Below are 18463 nucleotides of genomic sequence, written 5' to 3' on the forward strand. Positions count from 1 at the left end.
ATAGAGCCTAGAAATAAACCCATGCACCTATGGTCAATTAATCTATGACAAAGGAAGCAAGAGTATACAATGAAGAAAAGCTAGTCTCTTTAATAAATAGTGCTGAGAAAACTGGACAGTTATGTGTACAAGGATGAAAAAATAGAACATTTTCTCACACCATATAAAAAAATAAACTCTAAGTGGTTAAAGACCTAAATGTAAGACCAGAAACCATAAAACTTCTAGAAGAAATTGTAAGCAATACATACACTCTTTGACATAAATCATAGCAATATTTTTTGGAACTGTCTGCTAAGGCAAAGGGGGAAAAAAAGCAAAATAAATAAAATGGAGCTAATTAAACTTAAATCTTTTACACAGCAAAGAAAACCATCCAGAAAATGAAAAGACATGGAGTTCTCTTGTGGCACAGTGGGTTGAGGATCTGGCATTGTCATTGCAGCAGCTTGGATTGCTGCTGTGTTGTGAGTTAGATCCCTGGCCCAAGAATTTCCACATACCACGGGTAAAAACAAAAACAAAAAAGGCAGCCTACAGAATGGGAGAAAATATTTGTAAATGATATCAAGGAGTTAATATCCAAAATATATAAATAGCTCATACAACTCAATATCAAAAAAAAAAAAACCCAAACAACCCAATTTAAGAATGGACAGAAGACCTGACTAGACACTTTTCCAAAGAAAATATACAGATGTCCAACAGGCATATGACAAAATGTTCAACATCATTAAATAATCAAAGTGGTGAGAATCAAAATATTAATGAAATATTACTTCAAACCTGTCAGAATTGCTATTGTTAAAAATATCACAAATAATAAATATTGGTGAGTATGTGGAGATAGGGAAACCCTAGTATACCATTGGCGGGAATGTAAATTTGTGCAGCCACTATGGAAAACAGTACAAAGATTAAAAACTAAAAATAGAACTACTATATGATCCAGCAATCTTACTCCTGGGTATATATATCCAAAGAAAATGAAAACATTCATTTTAAAAGGTATGTGCACCCCAGTGTTCATAGCTGCATTATTTACAATAGTCAAGATATTAATCAGCCTGTATGTCATCAGATGAATGGATAGAGAATATATGGTTTCTGTATGCAGGGGACTATTACTTAGTCATAAAAAAGAATGAAATTCTGCCATTTGCAGCAGTGTGGACGGACCTAAAAGTATTCTGTTTAGTGAAATAAGTCAGAAAGAGAAAGACAAAATACTCTGTTATAATTTGTATGTGAAATCTAAAAGATAAACAAATGAATATAGCAATACAGAAAGAGGACTCACCAATCCAGAGAAAAAACTAGTGGTTGCCAGTGGGGAGAGGGAAAGGGGAGGGGCCATATAGAGTTAGGAGACTAAAAGATATAAACTACCATGTATAAAATAAATAATCAACAAATATATATTAATCCAACACAGGGAACTATAGACATTATTTGGTAATAACTTCAAGTGGAGAATTATCTACAAAAATTTGAATCGCTATGTTGTATACCTGAAATTAATATAATATTGTAAATCAACTGTACCACAATAAAAATGATTGTGACATAAAAAGAAGTAAATATTTCCAGGACCCCAGAAACCCCATGTGTCCCTCTCTTATTCAGCTTCATTTTTGCTTCAGAGGGAATGATTTTCTTGATTTTTCTGACAATTTCCTTGCTTCTCTTGATAGTTTTACTATCTATATATGCATCCCTAAGCAATATTGTTCAATGTGGCATATTTTGAACTTTTTTACTGTACACATTCCTTTTAAGTTTTGCTTCCTTAGATCAACAGTGTTTGTGAAACTTAGCCTGATCTCATATCCTGTCTTGAATGGTCCAGGATTTGGAGTTCATCTTACTTTAGTCCTACAGCTTTGCTTATTACTCACATTTACTTTAGATTATCAGTTAGAATATAAATAAATCTTTAAAAAATACTCAGCTAAATCTACTTATATCTTCCATTTTACCTTAATTTAAAATTACTCTATGTTGGGGTTCCCGTTGTGGCTCAGTGGTTAATGAATCTGACTAGGAACCATGAGGTTGCGGGTTCTATCCCTGACTTCACTCAGTGGGTTAAGGATCCAGCATTGCCGTGAGCTGTGGTATAAGTTGCAGACGTGGCTTGGATCCTGTGTTGCTGTGGCTGTGGTGTAGGCCGGCAGCTACAGCTCTGATTAGACCCCTAGCCTGGGAAGCTCCATATGCCGCAGGTGTGGCCCAAGAAAAGACAAAAATAAAATAAATTCGCTCTATGTTAATTCCAGATGAGTTAGGAGATATCACCAAACTGCTAGTTAGTTGCTATGGTGGCAGATTTATTTTCATTTTATTCCTACCTTATTCCTGAACATTTTATGTTTGGTATAATCATAAATTAACTTTAAAATACCCACATTTCACATCTACTACCTCTGACACATGGCCAGTTATTTTATACTCTTTTCTCTTTAATACCAGTAGCCTAAATATAAATCTTAGAAGAACATCTGGTTTTCTGGGCTCATGGAAATATAGTATGAAAGAGCCAGGTAAGCAATGGATTCATATCCCAGGTGAGAAGACATACATAGAGACAAATAATTACCTGTGGTATAAGGGCAATAAGAGAAGAACAAGGTGAAAGTCATATAGAGGAGAGAGTGGTTAATAGTAGTTATTATTAGAGTTCAGGGTGTGAGGGGAAGATGTCATAGAAGGAAGTGTCCAAATTAGTTTTTAAAGCATGAGTAGATAATTTCCAACCAGTGGAAAAAGGATAGGCAAAAGCCTGAAGGTTACGAGTTCAGTGAACTACATGTGATTCAGTATTGCTGGAGATTTAAGCACGAAGGGGAAACATGAAGAGAGATGCAGCTCCAGAGAAAGTCCAAGGTCAGATCACAAAGCGTACCATATGGCTTGTCAAGGAGTTTCATCTTTATTCTCTAATCAACAGGGGGCCGTATAAGTATGGGAACATAATCAAATCTGTTTCAGGACTATTACCATCAAGATGTTATGGAATTTAGGTGGTCAGCTGTTAAGTCAGCCATTAGGGTTGGCTTGATTGAGAGTAACTCAAAATAACACTAGTTTAAAAAGCTGGGTCCATAGATCCAGTTCAAGGTTGTCCAGTTCAAGACTGATAGGGTATCAAAGGCTCTGTGGCCATGAAGACTCAGTTCCTTCTTATATTGTTGTTCTCATGTGTGGCCCCAGTCTTATGTCTAAGATGGCAGTATCCACACTACAGGAAGCAAACCTAAGGAGGGACACAGTAAAAGAAGGCAAACTGTGCCACCAACTGTCCTTTTAAAAAGATTCCCAGAAATTGCCATTATAACTCTTCTATTTTCCTCCCATTAGCCAGAATTTAGTCACATGGTTACATCCAGCTTCAAGGGAAGCATGGCAGAAAAGAATGGAAAATGCAGGCAACTGGCAGTTTTTGCCCCTGAGAAATAAGACATTGGAAGCAAGAGAGACCAGTAGAAGGACTACTGCAGTATTACAGTGAGAGATGATAGGGACTTGTTAAGAGAGTGTTTGTGAGGATGAAGAGTGAAGGCAAGATCTGAGAGCTGTTTGGGAAGCACATGGTTTAAGAGTTGGTGATACCAGAGTTCCTGTTGTGGCTCAGCTGTAATGAATCCAACTAGTATCTATGAGGATACAGGTTCAATCTCTGGCCCCACTCAATGGGTTAAGGATCCAGTGTTGCTATGAGCTGTGGTGTAGGTCACAGACGTGGCTTGGATCTGGGGTTGCTTTGGCTGTGGTGTAGTCTGGCAGCTACAGCTCTGATTCAGTCCCTAGTCTGGGAACTTCTATATGCGACACTCGTGGCCCTAAAAAAAGAGTTGGGTCTTGTTTTCTGGCTTGAGTGACTCAGTAGATAGAAGTATCACTTTGGGAACTTTCACCATCATAAAACAGATAGAAGGAAACCAAAAGCTGAACAAGAAAAAAACAAACAGTAGTTTGAATTTGACTTAAAAGCAACAGAACAAAGGGTGGGGGAAAAATGTAGTTGTAATGTATACATGTAAGGATAACCTGACCCCCTTGCTGTACAGTGGGGAAAAAAAAAAAAAAGCAGAAGAGGAGATATAAGTATCCTAATAATGTAGGATGCAGAGCATTTGATTCTATTCAAGACAGTGGGATAGGAAAACTTCCAGACCTGACTGTCACCAACTAGAAGAATGGCTAAGGGCAAGTGAGTTCATCCTCTGGACCTTAACTTCCTCATCCGTAAAATAAGGAAGTTGTACTAGATAATGTCTCAGGTCTCATCCGCTGTAGAATCATTTATTTCGCTCATCAGACCAATCACCTGTGCTAGTCATCAGGATGAAGTGCACAACATTGCCTCACTCCAGCCCATGAAGTTCTTGCCAGTGGGGAAAAAAACAGTAATTGAGGCAATATCTTGAAGTTCAAGTAACACAGTTTCCTGTGTAATTGCATTGCTTCACATCTCTTTTCACTGGGCTGTTGGAAACCTAGTTTAGTGTGGTCTGGTGGTATTACACTTTGGCAAATTTACAAAGTCTTTCATTGGAGGGGGTTTTGCCAATTTCACTTCAAGATCACTTTAAAAAGTTTTAAGGGGGGTGCTTTTTCTATTATGTACCTAAGTCTACTTGTGGTAACTGAAAATATCTCCCTTGAGTTAAGAAGCATTTTCTCTTTTGGTTGGTCAAGTACACGTTGTTACGCCTACAACAAAGGATTAAAATGACTTGTTCCATCACATGGCAAAGTAATGGCCACAGCATGTGATTTTTGGCAGAAAGAACACTTTGTAATTGCTAATTTCCTGTATCCAAATTCAGCTGAAGATTGCAGCCTGAGTTCATAGTACTTTACAAGTCTTAACAAGCAGGAGCCAAGGACACTACCAGGTTTGTAAAATACCAGTGAATCTAAACTAGCAGGGAGTTTGCTGAGGATGAGCTTTTTGAAAGGAATGTTCAGATCCAAGACCTCAAATGCTTTATGGAGACATGAAAGAGTCTGCAGAACACAATTGGTAGACTCAGGTGTTTGCTTTGGCCAGTGTCTCTCTTCTCATCTTCATTGCATTCTGTGCCAACTGGCAGCTGTCCTCAAGGTCAGAATCATTTTAAAAAGTCAGCAACTTAAATGAGAACCAGTAGTGCTTTCAGCAGGTATAATTCATTTTACTTGGAAAGTGTTTCAATTAGCATTTCTTTTAATACAAAAAAGTTTGGAAATCTGATATAAATATAATATTTTAGTACCCATATCTATCACCGAATTTACATTTCTCAGCCAAAGAAAAATATTCTTTATTGAATAAGTATTAGATCCCAGTCTACAATGAAAACATACATTTTCTAAGTGGCCAAAAGAAAACAAATATTAATAAAGCTATGATATAATCAACTTTGAAGCCACAGTTTTATGTACCTCTAGTTCCCAAATAATCTTCAACCCTATCCACTGTATTTTTTAATTAATTGTTCTTTGCATTTGAAAAATAGACCTTAAAATGTGAACGTCTTTATTCTTTATCAGAGTGACATTTAGGCACCTTTGCAGGTGAGGAACCTGTAGTTCTGGATTATAGCTGATACCACCAAAACACTGCATATCTGATTAGGTCTATAAAATATCTTGAACTATGTAAAATCTGTGAATTCTCAAAATTCCAAACGTTGTGTAGGATTTTTGCTAGCCAAAAATTTGAGATGTGTGCAGGAGCCACCACCTGTCTATATCTATCTATCTATCTATCTATCTATCTATTTATCTATCTATCTATCTATCTACCTATCTACCTATCTACCTATCTATCTGATTATCTATCTATAATCTATCACCTATCTACCTATCAGTAAACTGGCAGCTTAATTCCTATAGTTGTTCAAACTTAAATCTCTGAGTCATCTTGTTTCTTTGTCTTCTCTTTCACCTCACTTCTAATCTCCCACCAAATTCTGCCAGCATTTCCTTCAGGATATATTCGTAATCTAACCCTGCCTCATCATCTCCATCGCACTTGGTGGCGCCCAGCACCATCAGCTCTCCTTGGATGATGGCAATGATCTCCTCTGATTTCTCTGCTTCTTGCTCTACTTCAAGCTATTTTCAATACAGAAGCCAAAGTGGCCTCTTTAAAATGGAAGTCATATCCTGTACGTCCTTGGCTCAGTGACCGATCAAACCCTGAGGATCTGGCCTCTCCATCAGCTCTCACTCATCTTCCATTACTTTCTCACCCCTCCCCCACCTCTGCTCCCTCTGCCCCAGCCTCCCTAGCCTCACCATCGTCTTGTAGACAGGCCCTTGCCTCAGACCTCTGCATCATTGATTCCTCTGCCAACAGAGGCTGATTCACTAACCCAAGTTTGAGGTAATAAGGACAAAATATTGGCATTGAATCATTGTGAATGAAAAAGATACAGTAAATTCAGAGTGCGTTTAAGAATAAGATATTATAAGACAGTGGCAAAGTGGGGCAAGGGGGATTAAAAAGGGTAAAAATAAGTGTATTCCTATATTAACTAAAGATATTTTAAAATACTTTGTTATATCATTTAAATCAATTACATATTATGTTACAGAAGTTTTCAGGTGTGGAATTAGTACGCATTTTAAAGTATCTTCTAACTTTAAAATTCTAGAAGTACTATAAAAATAATTATGTAAATCAAATACAGTTATGCTTTGCCACATAACTATACTTATGGAATATTGATGCAGAGTCTTATTTAAATACCAGATTTAGGCTACTGTATTTAAGAAAAAAATTTTTCAGCTATGTGGTTTTATAAAAAATCTTTTTCTACTTCTAGAAATAATTTATAGGAACCCATGAGGTTTTAGTTTTCCTGCTTAGTGAAATCTCATTTTGATCATTCTACCTTTCTCTTGATAGATTGTGTATGTATGTTATGTGTGTTTAATGAATTCATTAGTTCATCCACAAGCCAAAAATAAAAATAGGTCACCAATTTGTGGCAACTCATATATTATTTCTTACATACATAAAATAAGACTGATTTTTTTTTAAAGGAACTTGTATTTCAACCTACGTGGATCAGATGTAGAAAAGACTCTTCCTGCTTCTTCCCTGACCCAATGCCAAGAATAAAAAAGTTTAAATAGTTCTAACTTCTCAGTAACCTTGGCCAGCAAGGCTTCTGCCTTTGGATTGTGCTGCAGTTTCTTTAAAACAGTGTGTGCACAGTGCTTTAGAAGAGGGCTTATTAAAAGTGCAGGTGCTTGATCCTCATCCCAGACCTTCTGAAATGGATCTCTGGTGCTGGGGCTCAGGAATCTGCATTTTAACACTCCCAGTTGACTTACACACGTTAAAGTTTGAAGATTCCTGCAAAGAAGGTGTATTTCACATTCAGTATTAAAATGAGCATTGCTAGAGGATTCTAAGTCAATATACAGAAAAGATTCCTTTAATATATCAGGCATACGTTTTTGTGCTAGAAACTAGGAACTGTTAGAAGCACTGGGAATACAGCCATTATTATTATTAATGCTATTATTATTATGTAACAGCTTTATTCAGAGATAATTTATATATAATTCACACATTTAAAGTGTGCTATTTAACAGTCTTTAGTATATTCACAGAGTTGTGCCACCATCCCAACAATTAATTTTAGAACATTTTGATCATTCTCAAAAGAATCTCCATACCCTTTAAGGTCTAAGCTCTCACCTCCGCAGCCCAAAGGAAACACTGATCTAGCTTCTACAGATATGGGGTGAACATTTGTGTACAAGTTTTTGTGTTGGCATAAATTTTCTCTCTTAGGTTTACAAGAGAGGTTTACAAGATCTACTATAAATTGCAACTCTATGATTAACTTTTTGAGCAACTGCCAAGCTGTAGCTGCAACTTTTTACCTTCCTGCCAGCAATGTTTGAGGATTCTGAAGTAGTATTGACTTGGATTTTCCTAATGACTATGTCAAGCATCATTCCATTTGCTTATTGTACACTTATATATTCTTTGGAGAAATGCCTATTCAGACCCTTAGCCAATTTTTTAAGCTAAGTTATTTTATCTTTTTATTATTAAGTTGTAAATGTTTTTTAATATAGTTTAGATAGTCCTTTATCAGATATGTGATTTGCAAATATTTTCTACTATTCTGTGGATTGTTTTTCCATTATCTTGATGTCTTTTATTGCACAAAAGTTTTTAATTTTGATGAATTCCAATTTATCGATTTTTCCTTTTGTTGCTCATGCTTTAAATGCCATATCAAGAATCTGCTGGAGTTCCCGTCGTGGCTCAGTGGTTAACGAATCTAACTAGGAACCATGAGGTTAAGGGTTCGATCCCTGGCCTTGCTCAGTGGGTTAAGGATCTGGCGTTGCCGTGAGCTGTGGTGTGGGTTGCAGACGCGGCTCGGATCCCACGTTGCTGTGGTTCTGGTGTAGGCTGGTGGCTACAGCTCCGATTCGGCCCCTAGCCTGGGAATCTCCACATGCTGCAAGAACGGCCCAAGAAATGACAAAAAAAAAAAAAAGAATCTTCTGCCAAATCCAAAGTCATGTAAATTGACTCCTATATTTCCTTCTAAGAATGTTATAGTTTTAGCTCTTACATTTAGGTTATTAATCAGTTTGAACTAGTGTTTGTATATGGTGTGAAGTAGGGGTCCAATTTTATTCCACTGCATGTGAATGTCTATTTGTTCCAACACCATTTGTTGAAAAGATTATTCTTTCCTTCATTGAATGGTTTTAGTGCTCTGTAAAAAGTTAATTGCTTGCAAAGATTTTCTCCCATTCTGCGGGTTGTCTTTGCAATCAGTTGACTTTTTACAGAGTGCTAAAACCATTCAGTGAAGGAAAGAGTAATTTTTTCAACAAATTGTGGTAGAACAACTAGAAGCCATCAACAGATGAATAGATTAAAAGGAGGTAGTACTATATACAATGGAATACTACCCAACCATAAAAAAAGAACAAAATAATGCCATTTGCAGCAACATGAATGAAACTAAACATTCTCATACTAAGTGAAGAAAGTCAGAAAGAGAAAGACAAATACCATATGATATCACTTATATGTAGAATCTAAAATATGGCACAAATGAACCTAAAACAGAAACAGACTCATAGACATAGAGAACAGACTTGCAGTTGCCAAGGGTGAAGTGGGAGAGAGAGGGATGGATTGGGACTTTGGGGTTGGTAGATGCAAACTATTACATTCAGAATGGGTAAGCAATGAGCTTCTACTGTAGAACACAAGAAACTATATTCATCTCTTGGGAGAGACCATGATGGAGGATAATATAAGCAAAAGAATGTATACATATGTTTTACTGTGTTGCTATGCTCTATAGCAGAAGTTGACACAACATTTTAAGTTAACTATACTTTAATAAAAATAAAATTAAATTTTAAAAAAGTCAATTAACTAATGTGAGGATGTATTTCTGGATTCTCAATTCTATTCCATTGGTCTATATAGCCAACCTATGCCAGTACCATACTCCTTTGACTACTGTTGCTTTATAATAAGTTTTAAAAACCAGAAAGTGTAAGTCCTCCATCCTGGTTTATCTTTTTAAAGATTTTTTTGGCTATTCTGGATCCCTTGAGTTTCCATATGAATTTTAAGATCAGCTTGTCAGTTTCTACAAAGAAGCCGGGTGGAGTTCTGATAGGGATAGCATTAAATTTGCAGATCAGTTGAGGCAGTATAGTCATCTAAAAAATGTTGTCTTCCCATCTATAAATATAAGATGCCTTTCTATTTATTGAGATCTGTAATTTATTTCAACAATGTTTTGTAGTTATCACATTGTATGTTTTGCATTTCTTTTGTTACATGTGTTCCTATTTTATTATTTAATGCTATTGTAAATGGAATTTTTCTTAATTTCATTTTTTAATTTCATATACAAGTATATAGAAATAAAACTGACTTTCGCATATTGATTTGTATCCTGCAGTCTTGCTGAACTTTTTCATTCTAATAGTCTTTTAGAGGATTCTTTAGGATTTTCTTGTATAAGATCATGTCATTTGCTAATAGAGATAGTTTTACTTCTTCATTTCCAATTTGGATGCCTTTTATTTTTTCTTGCCTGATTTCTCTGAACAGTACTTCCAGTACCACATTTAATAGAAGTGGCAAGAGTGGACATTCCTTAGGGAAAGTTTTCAGTTTTGTCTATTAAGTATGATTTAAAAACAAACAAGCAAACAAATATAAAAGGATTCTTACCTTTATGGAGTTTATGGTTTAATAGAGAAAACAGACAACAATCAAGTATTTGAAAATCCTCTCCTTTTAGGTTTTTATGGAGGTTTCATTACATAGGCAATAATGATAAAATCATTGCCATTGGTGTTCACACTCAATTTCCAGCCTCTACCTGGAGGTCTGGGGGAATGGGACTGAAAGTTTGAATCTACGGAATCAACCAGGGTTGGCTCCCCTGGAAACCAGCTCCCATCCTTACCTGGGGTCCAAAATCCACTCATGATCATAAAAAAAGGCGTATTGGTTGTTGTCATCACTTAAGAACTTTCCAAGGGCTTTAGGAGCCAGTTCTGATTATGCTGATGAGAAAGGATCATATGATGCTATGTCCTAGGAATAAATTAAAGGCCCAAGATAGCTTTTTCTTATCCAAGCAGGAATTGCTATTGTTTTAGCCTAAAGCGTCTGGTTTTAAAACATCTGAATCCATTTTCAATGGAGGCATCTCTTTTGCTGATGAAATATGAGGAGCAACTAAGTAGAACACTTGGTAGGTCAGCTGCCAAATTTGTGATGTAACTATAGTTATTTTATTTCTCTGACCCTCTGAACCTTTTAGATGTAGGAAAGGTGATTCTGAGACAATGAAATGTTGAATACCTGTAAGTCACAAAATTTAGTAAAAAACAAAAACTGTTCCAAACCTATGACTCTTTTGATTAAAATATATTATCCTGGCTAATTCTAAGATGGGAAATTAACAGATAGGAATAATTGATATTGCAAAAGGTTAAATCTAGGTTGGGAAGTATTTACATTTTTTCTTCCTGACCTCTTTCCCTACTCTGTTTCTCTTCTTGAGGGAATGGTCTCATTTAATTTACTCCTGATTCAAGACTCTTCCATAGTTACTAAAACTCACTTTTAAGTCTTAAGATAATCCTACATTTATATACAGCATATATTTCAGCTCTGAATTTGGAGAAATTCCAAAGTCTATATAAAGTCTGTAGATTCCCAGGAGGTAAACTACAAAGTCAAAGGAGTGTAGTTCAAAGAAAAGAAGGGTAAGGAACCTGAGGCCTTTGTGCCAACAATATCCACTACTTTGGCCCAAACTTCTAATTTATAGGGCCCATGTTGGGGCAAGCATTCAAAGAAATCTTTCAGAATTTTGCAGATTTTTTCTTTAATCACTACCTGTTTCCTACTTAAGCTGAAAGTGAGATTATTCTTAACTATATTATCTTTTAAGTAAGTGCTTTGTATAATTCTCTATAGGTTCCTGAGTAAGACCATTTGGAGACAGACCTCTCTAATGTGAGTTATGTCTTTGGGAACAGACTTGTGGTTGCCAAGGGGAGGTGGGGAGGGAGAGGGAGTTTGGGGTTGGTAGATGCAAACTCTTGCATTTAGAAAGGATAAGCAATGAGGTCCTACTGAACAACACAGGGAACTGCATCCAATATCTTGGGATATACCATGATGGAGGATAATATAAGAAAAAGAGTGTATATATGTGGTCACTGTGCTGTACAGCATAAATTAGCACAACATTGTAATTCAACTATACTTGAATAAAAAAATTTTTAAATGGCCAAAAAAGTGAGTTATGTCTTTGTATGCAATTTACTGATGAATGGGTATGAAAATAGCAGCTGATTTGATTTAATTATTAAATTGTAAAAGAATGAGTTTGGAAGTTAACTTTGCACATCAACCAAACTGTCCTATGTTGACACAAATATATGGAGTGGACTACATAGATCTGCAAAAAATGTGAAGCAGACAGTACTTGAAGGAGAAGGGAGGAAACCACCAAGCCCTTGACAGGAAATCTCCTTCTGGCCACTGTAGCATCCTTGTTAGTTCCCAGAAAACATGGAGCTACCATATAATCTTGTTCCTCAGTAAGAAAACATTTCATACTTGTTGGCTTTGTTCCCCATGATGCCAGGTTTTTAATACCTCTACATGGAAAAGGAGGGATAGAAATAGAGGAGGGAAACAGGAAGGTTGGGGGAGGGGGAATAAGAGCAAATGCATTTCTGAGCCTAGATTTAACCTTTTTTAAAAAACTCAATGAATTTCCTTATATTTACTGTTGTATAACCATCATCACAGCCCAATTTAACACATTTCCATCCCAAACCCCAACCCCATCCCTCCCCTGCAACCTGTCTCCTTTGGTAACCATAGGTTTTTCAAATCTGTGAGTCAGTTTCTGTTCTGCAAAGAAGTTCATTGTATCCTTTATATATATATACACACACACACATACATATATATACATACATATATATATATGTATGTATATAAATGATAGCATGTGATGTTGTTGTCTCACTGTCTGACTGACTTCACTTAGCATGACAATTTCTAGGCCCATCATGTTGCTGCAAATGCTGTTATTTCATTCCTTTTTATGGATGAGTAATATTCCATCGTGTATATATGTACCACATCTTCTTTGTCCACTCCTCTGTTGATGAACATTTAGGTTGCTTCCATGTCTTGGCTATTGTATATAGTACTGCAATGAACATTGGAGTACATGTATCTTTTCGAGTCATGGCTTTCTCTGAATAGATGCCCAGGAGTGGGATTTCTGGATCAAATGGTAATTCTATTTTTAGGTTTTTGAGGAATCTCCATGACATTTTCCATAGTGGTTGCACCAATTTACATTCCCACCAATAGCGTAATAGGGTTCCGTTTTCTCCATACCCTCTCCAGGATTTATTGTTTGTAGAATTCTTGATGATAGCCATCTGGCTGGTGTAAGGTGGTACCTCAATAGTAGTTTTTATTTGCATTTCTTTACTAATTAGTGATGTTGAACATCATTTCATGTGTTTTTTGACCATCTGTATGTCTTCTTTGGAGAATTGTTTTTTTGGATCTTCTGCCTATTTCTTGATGGTGTTGTTTATTTGTTTTGATATTGAGCTGCAGGAGGTATTTATATATTTTGGAGATTAATCCCCTGTCAGTCACTTCATTTGCAAATATTTTCTCCCATTCTGTGGGTTGTCTTTTCATTTTGTTTGGGGTTTCCCTTGCTGTGCAAAAACTTTTAAGTTTTATTAGGTCCCATTTGTTTATTTCTGATTTTATTGCCATTACTCTAGAGTTGGATCTGAGAAGATATTGCTATAGTTTATGTCAGAGAGTGTTCAGCCTATGTTTTCCTGTAAGGGTTTTATAGTATTTGGTCTTGTATTTAGGTCTTTAATCCATTTGGAGTTTCTTTTTGTGTATGGTGTTAGGGAATGTTCTAATTTCATTCTTTTACATGTAACTGTCCAGTTTTCCCAGCACCACTTATTGAAGGGACTGTATTTTCTCCATTGTATATTCTTGTCTCCTTTGTCATAGATTAATTGCCTGTAGGTGCGTGGGTTTCTCTCTGGGCTTTCTGACCTGTTCCACTGATCTATATTTCTGTTTTTGTACTACTGTTTTGTAGTGGTAACATACTGTTTTGATGACCGTAGCTTTGTAATATAGTCTGAAGTCAGGGAGACTGGTTCCTCCAGCTCCATTTTTCTTTCTTGGGATAGCTTAGGCTATTCAGGGTCTTTAGTCCTTCAAACAAATGTTAAAATATTTTGATTTAGTCCTGTGAAAAATGTCCTTGGTAATTTGATAAAGATTGCCTTGAATCTGTAGATTGCCCTGGGTAGTATAAATATTTTGACAATATTGATTCTTCCAATCCAAGAGCATGGTATATCTTTCCATCTAACGTGTCATCTTTGATTTCTTTCATCACTGTCTTATAGTTCTCAGAGTACAGGTCTTTTGTCTCTCTATGTAGGTTTATTCCTAAGTATTTTATTCTTTTTGATATGCTGGTAAATGGGTTTGTTTCCCTAATTTCTCTTTCTGATCTTTCATTATTAGTATGTAGAAATGCCATCAATTTCTGTGTATTAATTTTGTATCCTGCTACTTTGCCAAATTCATGGATGAGCTCTAACAGTTTTCTGGTAGAGTCTTTAGGATTCTCTAGGTATAGTGTCATGTCATCTACAAATAGTGATAGTTTTACTTCTTCCTTTCCAATTTTGATTCCTTTTATCTCTTTTACTTCTCTGATTGATGTGGCTAGGACTTCCAAAACTCTGTTGAATAGTAGTGGTGAGAGTGGACATCCCTTGTTTCCTGGTCTTAGCAAGAATTCTTTCAGCTTTTCACCATTGAGAACAATGTTAGCTGTGGGTGTCATATATGGTCTTCATTATGTTGAGGTAGGTTCCTTCTATGTCCACATTCTGGAAGGTTTTTATCAGAAATGGGTGTTGGATTTTGTCAGAGGCTTTTTCTGCATCTCAATAGAGGATCTCATGCTTTTTATTCTTCTGTTCGTTAATGTGGTGTACCACACTGATTGATTTTCAGATACTGAAAAGTCCTTGCATCCCTGGGATAAATCCCACTTTATCACGAAGTACAATCCTTTTAATATATTGTTGGATTTGGTTTGCTAGTATTTTGTTGAGGATTTTTGCATCTATGTTCATCAGTGAAATTGGCCTGTAGTTTTCTTTTTTTGAGGTATCTTTCTTTGGTTTTGGTATCAGGGTGATGGTGGCCTCATAGAATGAGTTTGGGAGTATCCCTTCCTCTGCAACTTTTTGGAATAGTTTCAGAAGGGTAGGTGTCAGCTCTTCTCTAAATGTTTGGTAGAATTCACCTTTGAAGCCGTCTGGTCCCGGACTTTTGTTTGTTGAAGTTTTTTAATCACAGTTTCAATTTCGGTTCTCGCGATTGGTCCATTCATCTTTTCTATTTCATCTTGGTTTAGTCTTGGAAGATTTTACTTTTCTAAGAATTTGTCCATTTCTTCTAGGTTTTCTGTTTTATTGGCATATAGTTGCATGTAGTAGTCTCTTATGATCCTTTGTATTTCTGTGATGTCTGTTGTAACTTCTCCTTTTTCATTTCTAATTTTATTGATTTGAGTCCTCTCTTTTTTTCTTGGTAAGTCTGGCTAAGGGTTTATCGATTTTGTTGATCTTTTCAAAGAACCAGCTTTTATTTTTTTAAATTTGATTGATTGATTGATTTTGCTTTTTAGGGCAACACTTGTGGCATACGGATGTTCCCAGGCTAGGGGTCCAATCAGAGCTGCAGCTGCTGGCCTCACCCACAGCCACAACAATGCCAGATCTGAGCCAAGTCTATGACCTACACCACAGCCCATGGCAATGCTGCATCCTTAACCCACTGAGCGAGGCCTGGGATTGAACCCACAACCTCATAGTTCTAGTCAGATTCGTTTCCACTGTGCCACGACAAGAGCTCTAAGAATCAGCTTTTAGATTCATTGATGTTTTCTATGGTTTTCTTCATTTCTGTTTCATTTATTTCTGCTCTGATATTTATGATTTCTTTCCTTCTCCTGACTTTGGGTTTTGTCTGTTCTTCTTTCTGTAGTTGCTTTAGGTGTAAGGTTAGTTTATTTGAGTTTTTCTTGTTTCCTGAGGCAAGCTTGTATTTCTATAAATGTCCTTTGAGAACTGCTTTGGCTGCATTCCATAGGTTTTGGATTATTGTGTCTTTGTTGTCATTCGCTTCTAGATAGTTTTTATTTCCTTTTTGATTTCCTCAGTAATCCATTGGTTGTTTAGTAGCATGTTGTTTAGTCTCCACGTTTGTGTTTTTTGCATTGTTTTCCTTGTTGTTGACTTCCAGTCATATAGCTTTGTGATCAGAAAAGGTGCTTAATATGATTTCAATTTTCTTAAATTTCTTGAGGCTTCATTTGTGGCCAAGAATGTTATCTATCCTAGAGAATGTTCCCTGTGCACTTTAGAAGAATGTGTTTTCTGCTGCTTTTGTACAGAATGTTCTATAAATATCCATCAAGTCCATTGGTTCTAATGCATCATTTAAGTTTGTGTTTCCTTGTTGATTTTCTTTCTGGATAATCTGTCCATTGCTGGAAGTAGAGTGTTAAAATCACCTGCTATTATTGTGTTATTGTCAATTTCTCCTTTTAAGGTTGTTAGCAGTTGCCTTATATATTGAGGTGATCCTGTGTTGGGTGCGTATATGTTTACAATTGTAATATCTTCTTCTTGGATTGGTCCTTTGATCATTATGTAATGTCCTTCTTTGTTTCTTATAATATTCTTTATTTTAAGGTCTATCTTGTCTCATATGAGTATTGCTATTCCAGCTTTCTTTTGATTACTATTTGAATGGAATATTTTCTTCTATCCTCTCATTTTCGATTTGTATTTGTCCCTGGAAGTAAAGTGGCTCTCTTGAATACAGCCTATATATAGGTCTTGTTTCGATATCCATTCAGCCAGTCTATGTCTTTTGGTTAGGGCATTTAGTCCCTTTACATTTTAGGTAATTATTGATGTGTATGTTCTTATTGCCATTTAATTATCTTTTTTGGATTTGTTCTTGTTGGTCTTTCTTCTTCCCATTTTCTTTCTCTTCTCTTGAGGTTTTTACTATCTTTGGTGTGGTGTTTGGATTACTTTTTCTTATTTGTATGTGTATCCTATATTTTTGGTTTGCAGTTACCATTAAGTTTTGATATAGGAGTCCACATATATACAAGATTGTTTTAAGTTGCTGGTCTCTTAATTGCAGGTACACAGTATCCTGCATTTGTACCCCCCTCTTCTCACAGTTTTTGGTTTTGGTAGCATATTTGTGTATGGATGGTTTCCTACCTTTGCTATATGTATGCCTTTACTGGTGAGCCTTGTCATTTGTAATATTTTTATTTCTTGTTGTGGCCTTTTCTTTTCCACCTAGAGAAGTTCCTTTAGTATTTGTTGTAAAGCTGGTTTAGTGGTGCTGAGTTCTCTTATCTTTTACTTTTCTGTAGAGCTTTTGATTTCTCCTTCAAATCTGAATGAGAGCCTTGCTAGATAGAGTTATCTTAGTTGGAGGTTTTTCCTTTCATCACTTTAAGTATATTGTGCCACTCTCTTCTGGCCTACAGAGTTTTTGCTAAAAATCAGCCAATAATCTTATCAGGGTTTCCTTGTATGTTATTCATTTCTCTTCCCTAGCTGCTTTCAATATTTTCCCTTTGTCTTTAATTTTGGTCACTTTGATTAATATGTGTATTGAGGTGTTCCTCCTTGGGTTTATTTTACATGGTTTTGCTTCTTAGATTTGAGTGAGTGATTCCTTCTCCATGTAAGGGAAGTTTTTGTCTATTATCTCTTCAAATCTTTTCTTTGGCCCTTTCTCTCTCTCTTCTCCTCCTTGCACCCTATAATATAGATGTTGTTGCATTTAACATTGTTTTGGATTTCTCTTAGTCTGTCTTCATTTGTTTTCAATCTTTTTTCTCTTTTCTGTTCCATATCCATGATTTCCACTAGTCTGTCTTCCACCTTGCTTATTTGTGCCTTATTCTTATTTCTTGTAGTGAATTTTTTATTGCAGTTATTGTTTTGCATCTCTTCTTGATTAATCCTTAAATCTTCTATTTCTTTGCTGAGTGTTTCTTATAATTTATCAATCTTTGCCTCCAGTTTATTTCCAAGATCTTGAATCTTCTTTACTGTAATTAAAGAAGATTCTTGAGTCTTTTTCATGGAGGTTGGTAATTTCCAGATCACTTACCTGTTTTTCTGGGGCTTTTTCTTGTTCCCTTATCTGAATCGCAATTCTCTGCCTTTTCATTTTGTATAGATTTTTGGTGTGCTCTCCTTTTTGCAGACAATTGGATTGTAGCCTCTCTTGCTTATGATGTCTGCCCCCCTTGTGGCTGAAGTTGGTATGCACTTGCTACAAGCTTCCTAATGGGAGGATCTGGTGCCTGCCCACTGGTAGGTAGAGCTGATTCTTATCCCTTTGGTGGGTGGGGCTTTGTCTCTGGGTGTAATTAGAGGTGGCTGGGTACCTGGGGGGTTTTTAGGCAGCCTGTTGGCTGAGGGATGGGGCTCTGTTCCCACCTGGTTTGTTGTTTGACCTGGGGCTTCTCAGCCCTGATGGGTGGGCCAGATTTTTCCAAAATGGCCACCTCTAGAGGAGTTCCTGCTGATGATTATTCCCAAGCCCTTTGCCTCCAATGTCCTTCCCCCACAACAAGCCACAGTCACCCCCTTTTTTCCCCAGGAGATCCTCCAAAGATCTCAGGCATGTCTGACCCAGATTCCTGTGGAGTCTCTGCTTTTCCCTGGGATTCTGTGCACACACTCTGTGTGTGCCTTTCCAGAGTGGAGTCTCCGTTTCTTCCAGTTCTGTGGAGCTCCTGTGCACAAGCTCTGC

The 18463-nt window shown here is 36.5% G+C and overlaps 1 protein-coding gene across 20 annotated transcripts in view; it reads left to right on the forward strand.

The window, feature by feature from the left end:
* The window catches only part of LMNTD1 (lamin tail domain containing 1), a 557729-nt gene that overhangs the window by 364321 nt on the left and 174945 nt on the right, over positions 1-18463 (forward strand). The window contains exon 1 of one of the 20 annotated variants that reach the window (XM_021092175.1): positions 17709-18021. The exons of 18 other annotated variants lie outside the window; for them this stretch is intronic. In XM_021092175.1, the coding sequence (XP_020947834.1) occupies positions 17995-18021 (27 nt within the window). In that variant the 5' untranslated portion in view covers positions 17709-17994. Of the gene's footprint in view, positions 1-17708; positions 18022-18463 lie in introns of those variants that run through there. One more of the 20 variants, XM_021092184.1, reaches the window with a different exon arrangement.

This window comes from Sus scrofa, chromosome 5, assembly GCF_000003025.6.
Source record: "Sus scrofa isolate TJ Tabasco breed Duroc chromosome 5, Sscrofa11.1, whole genome shotgun sequence".
Lineage (NCBI taxonomy): Eukaryota > Metazoa > Chordata > Mammalia > Artiodactyla > Suidae > Sus > Sus scrofa.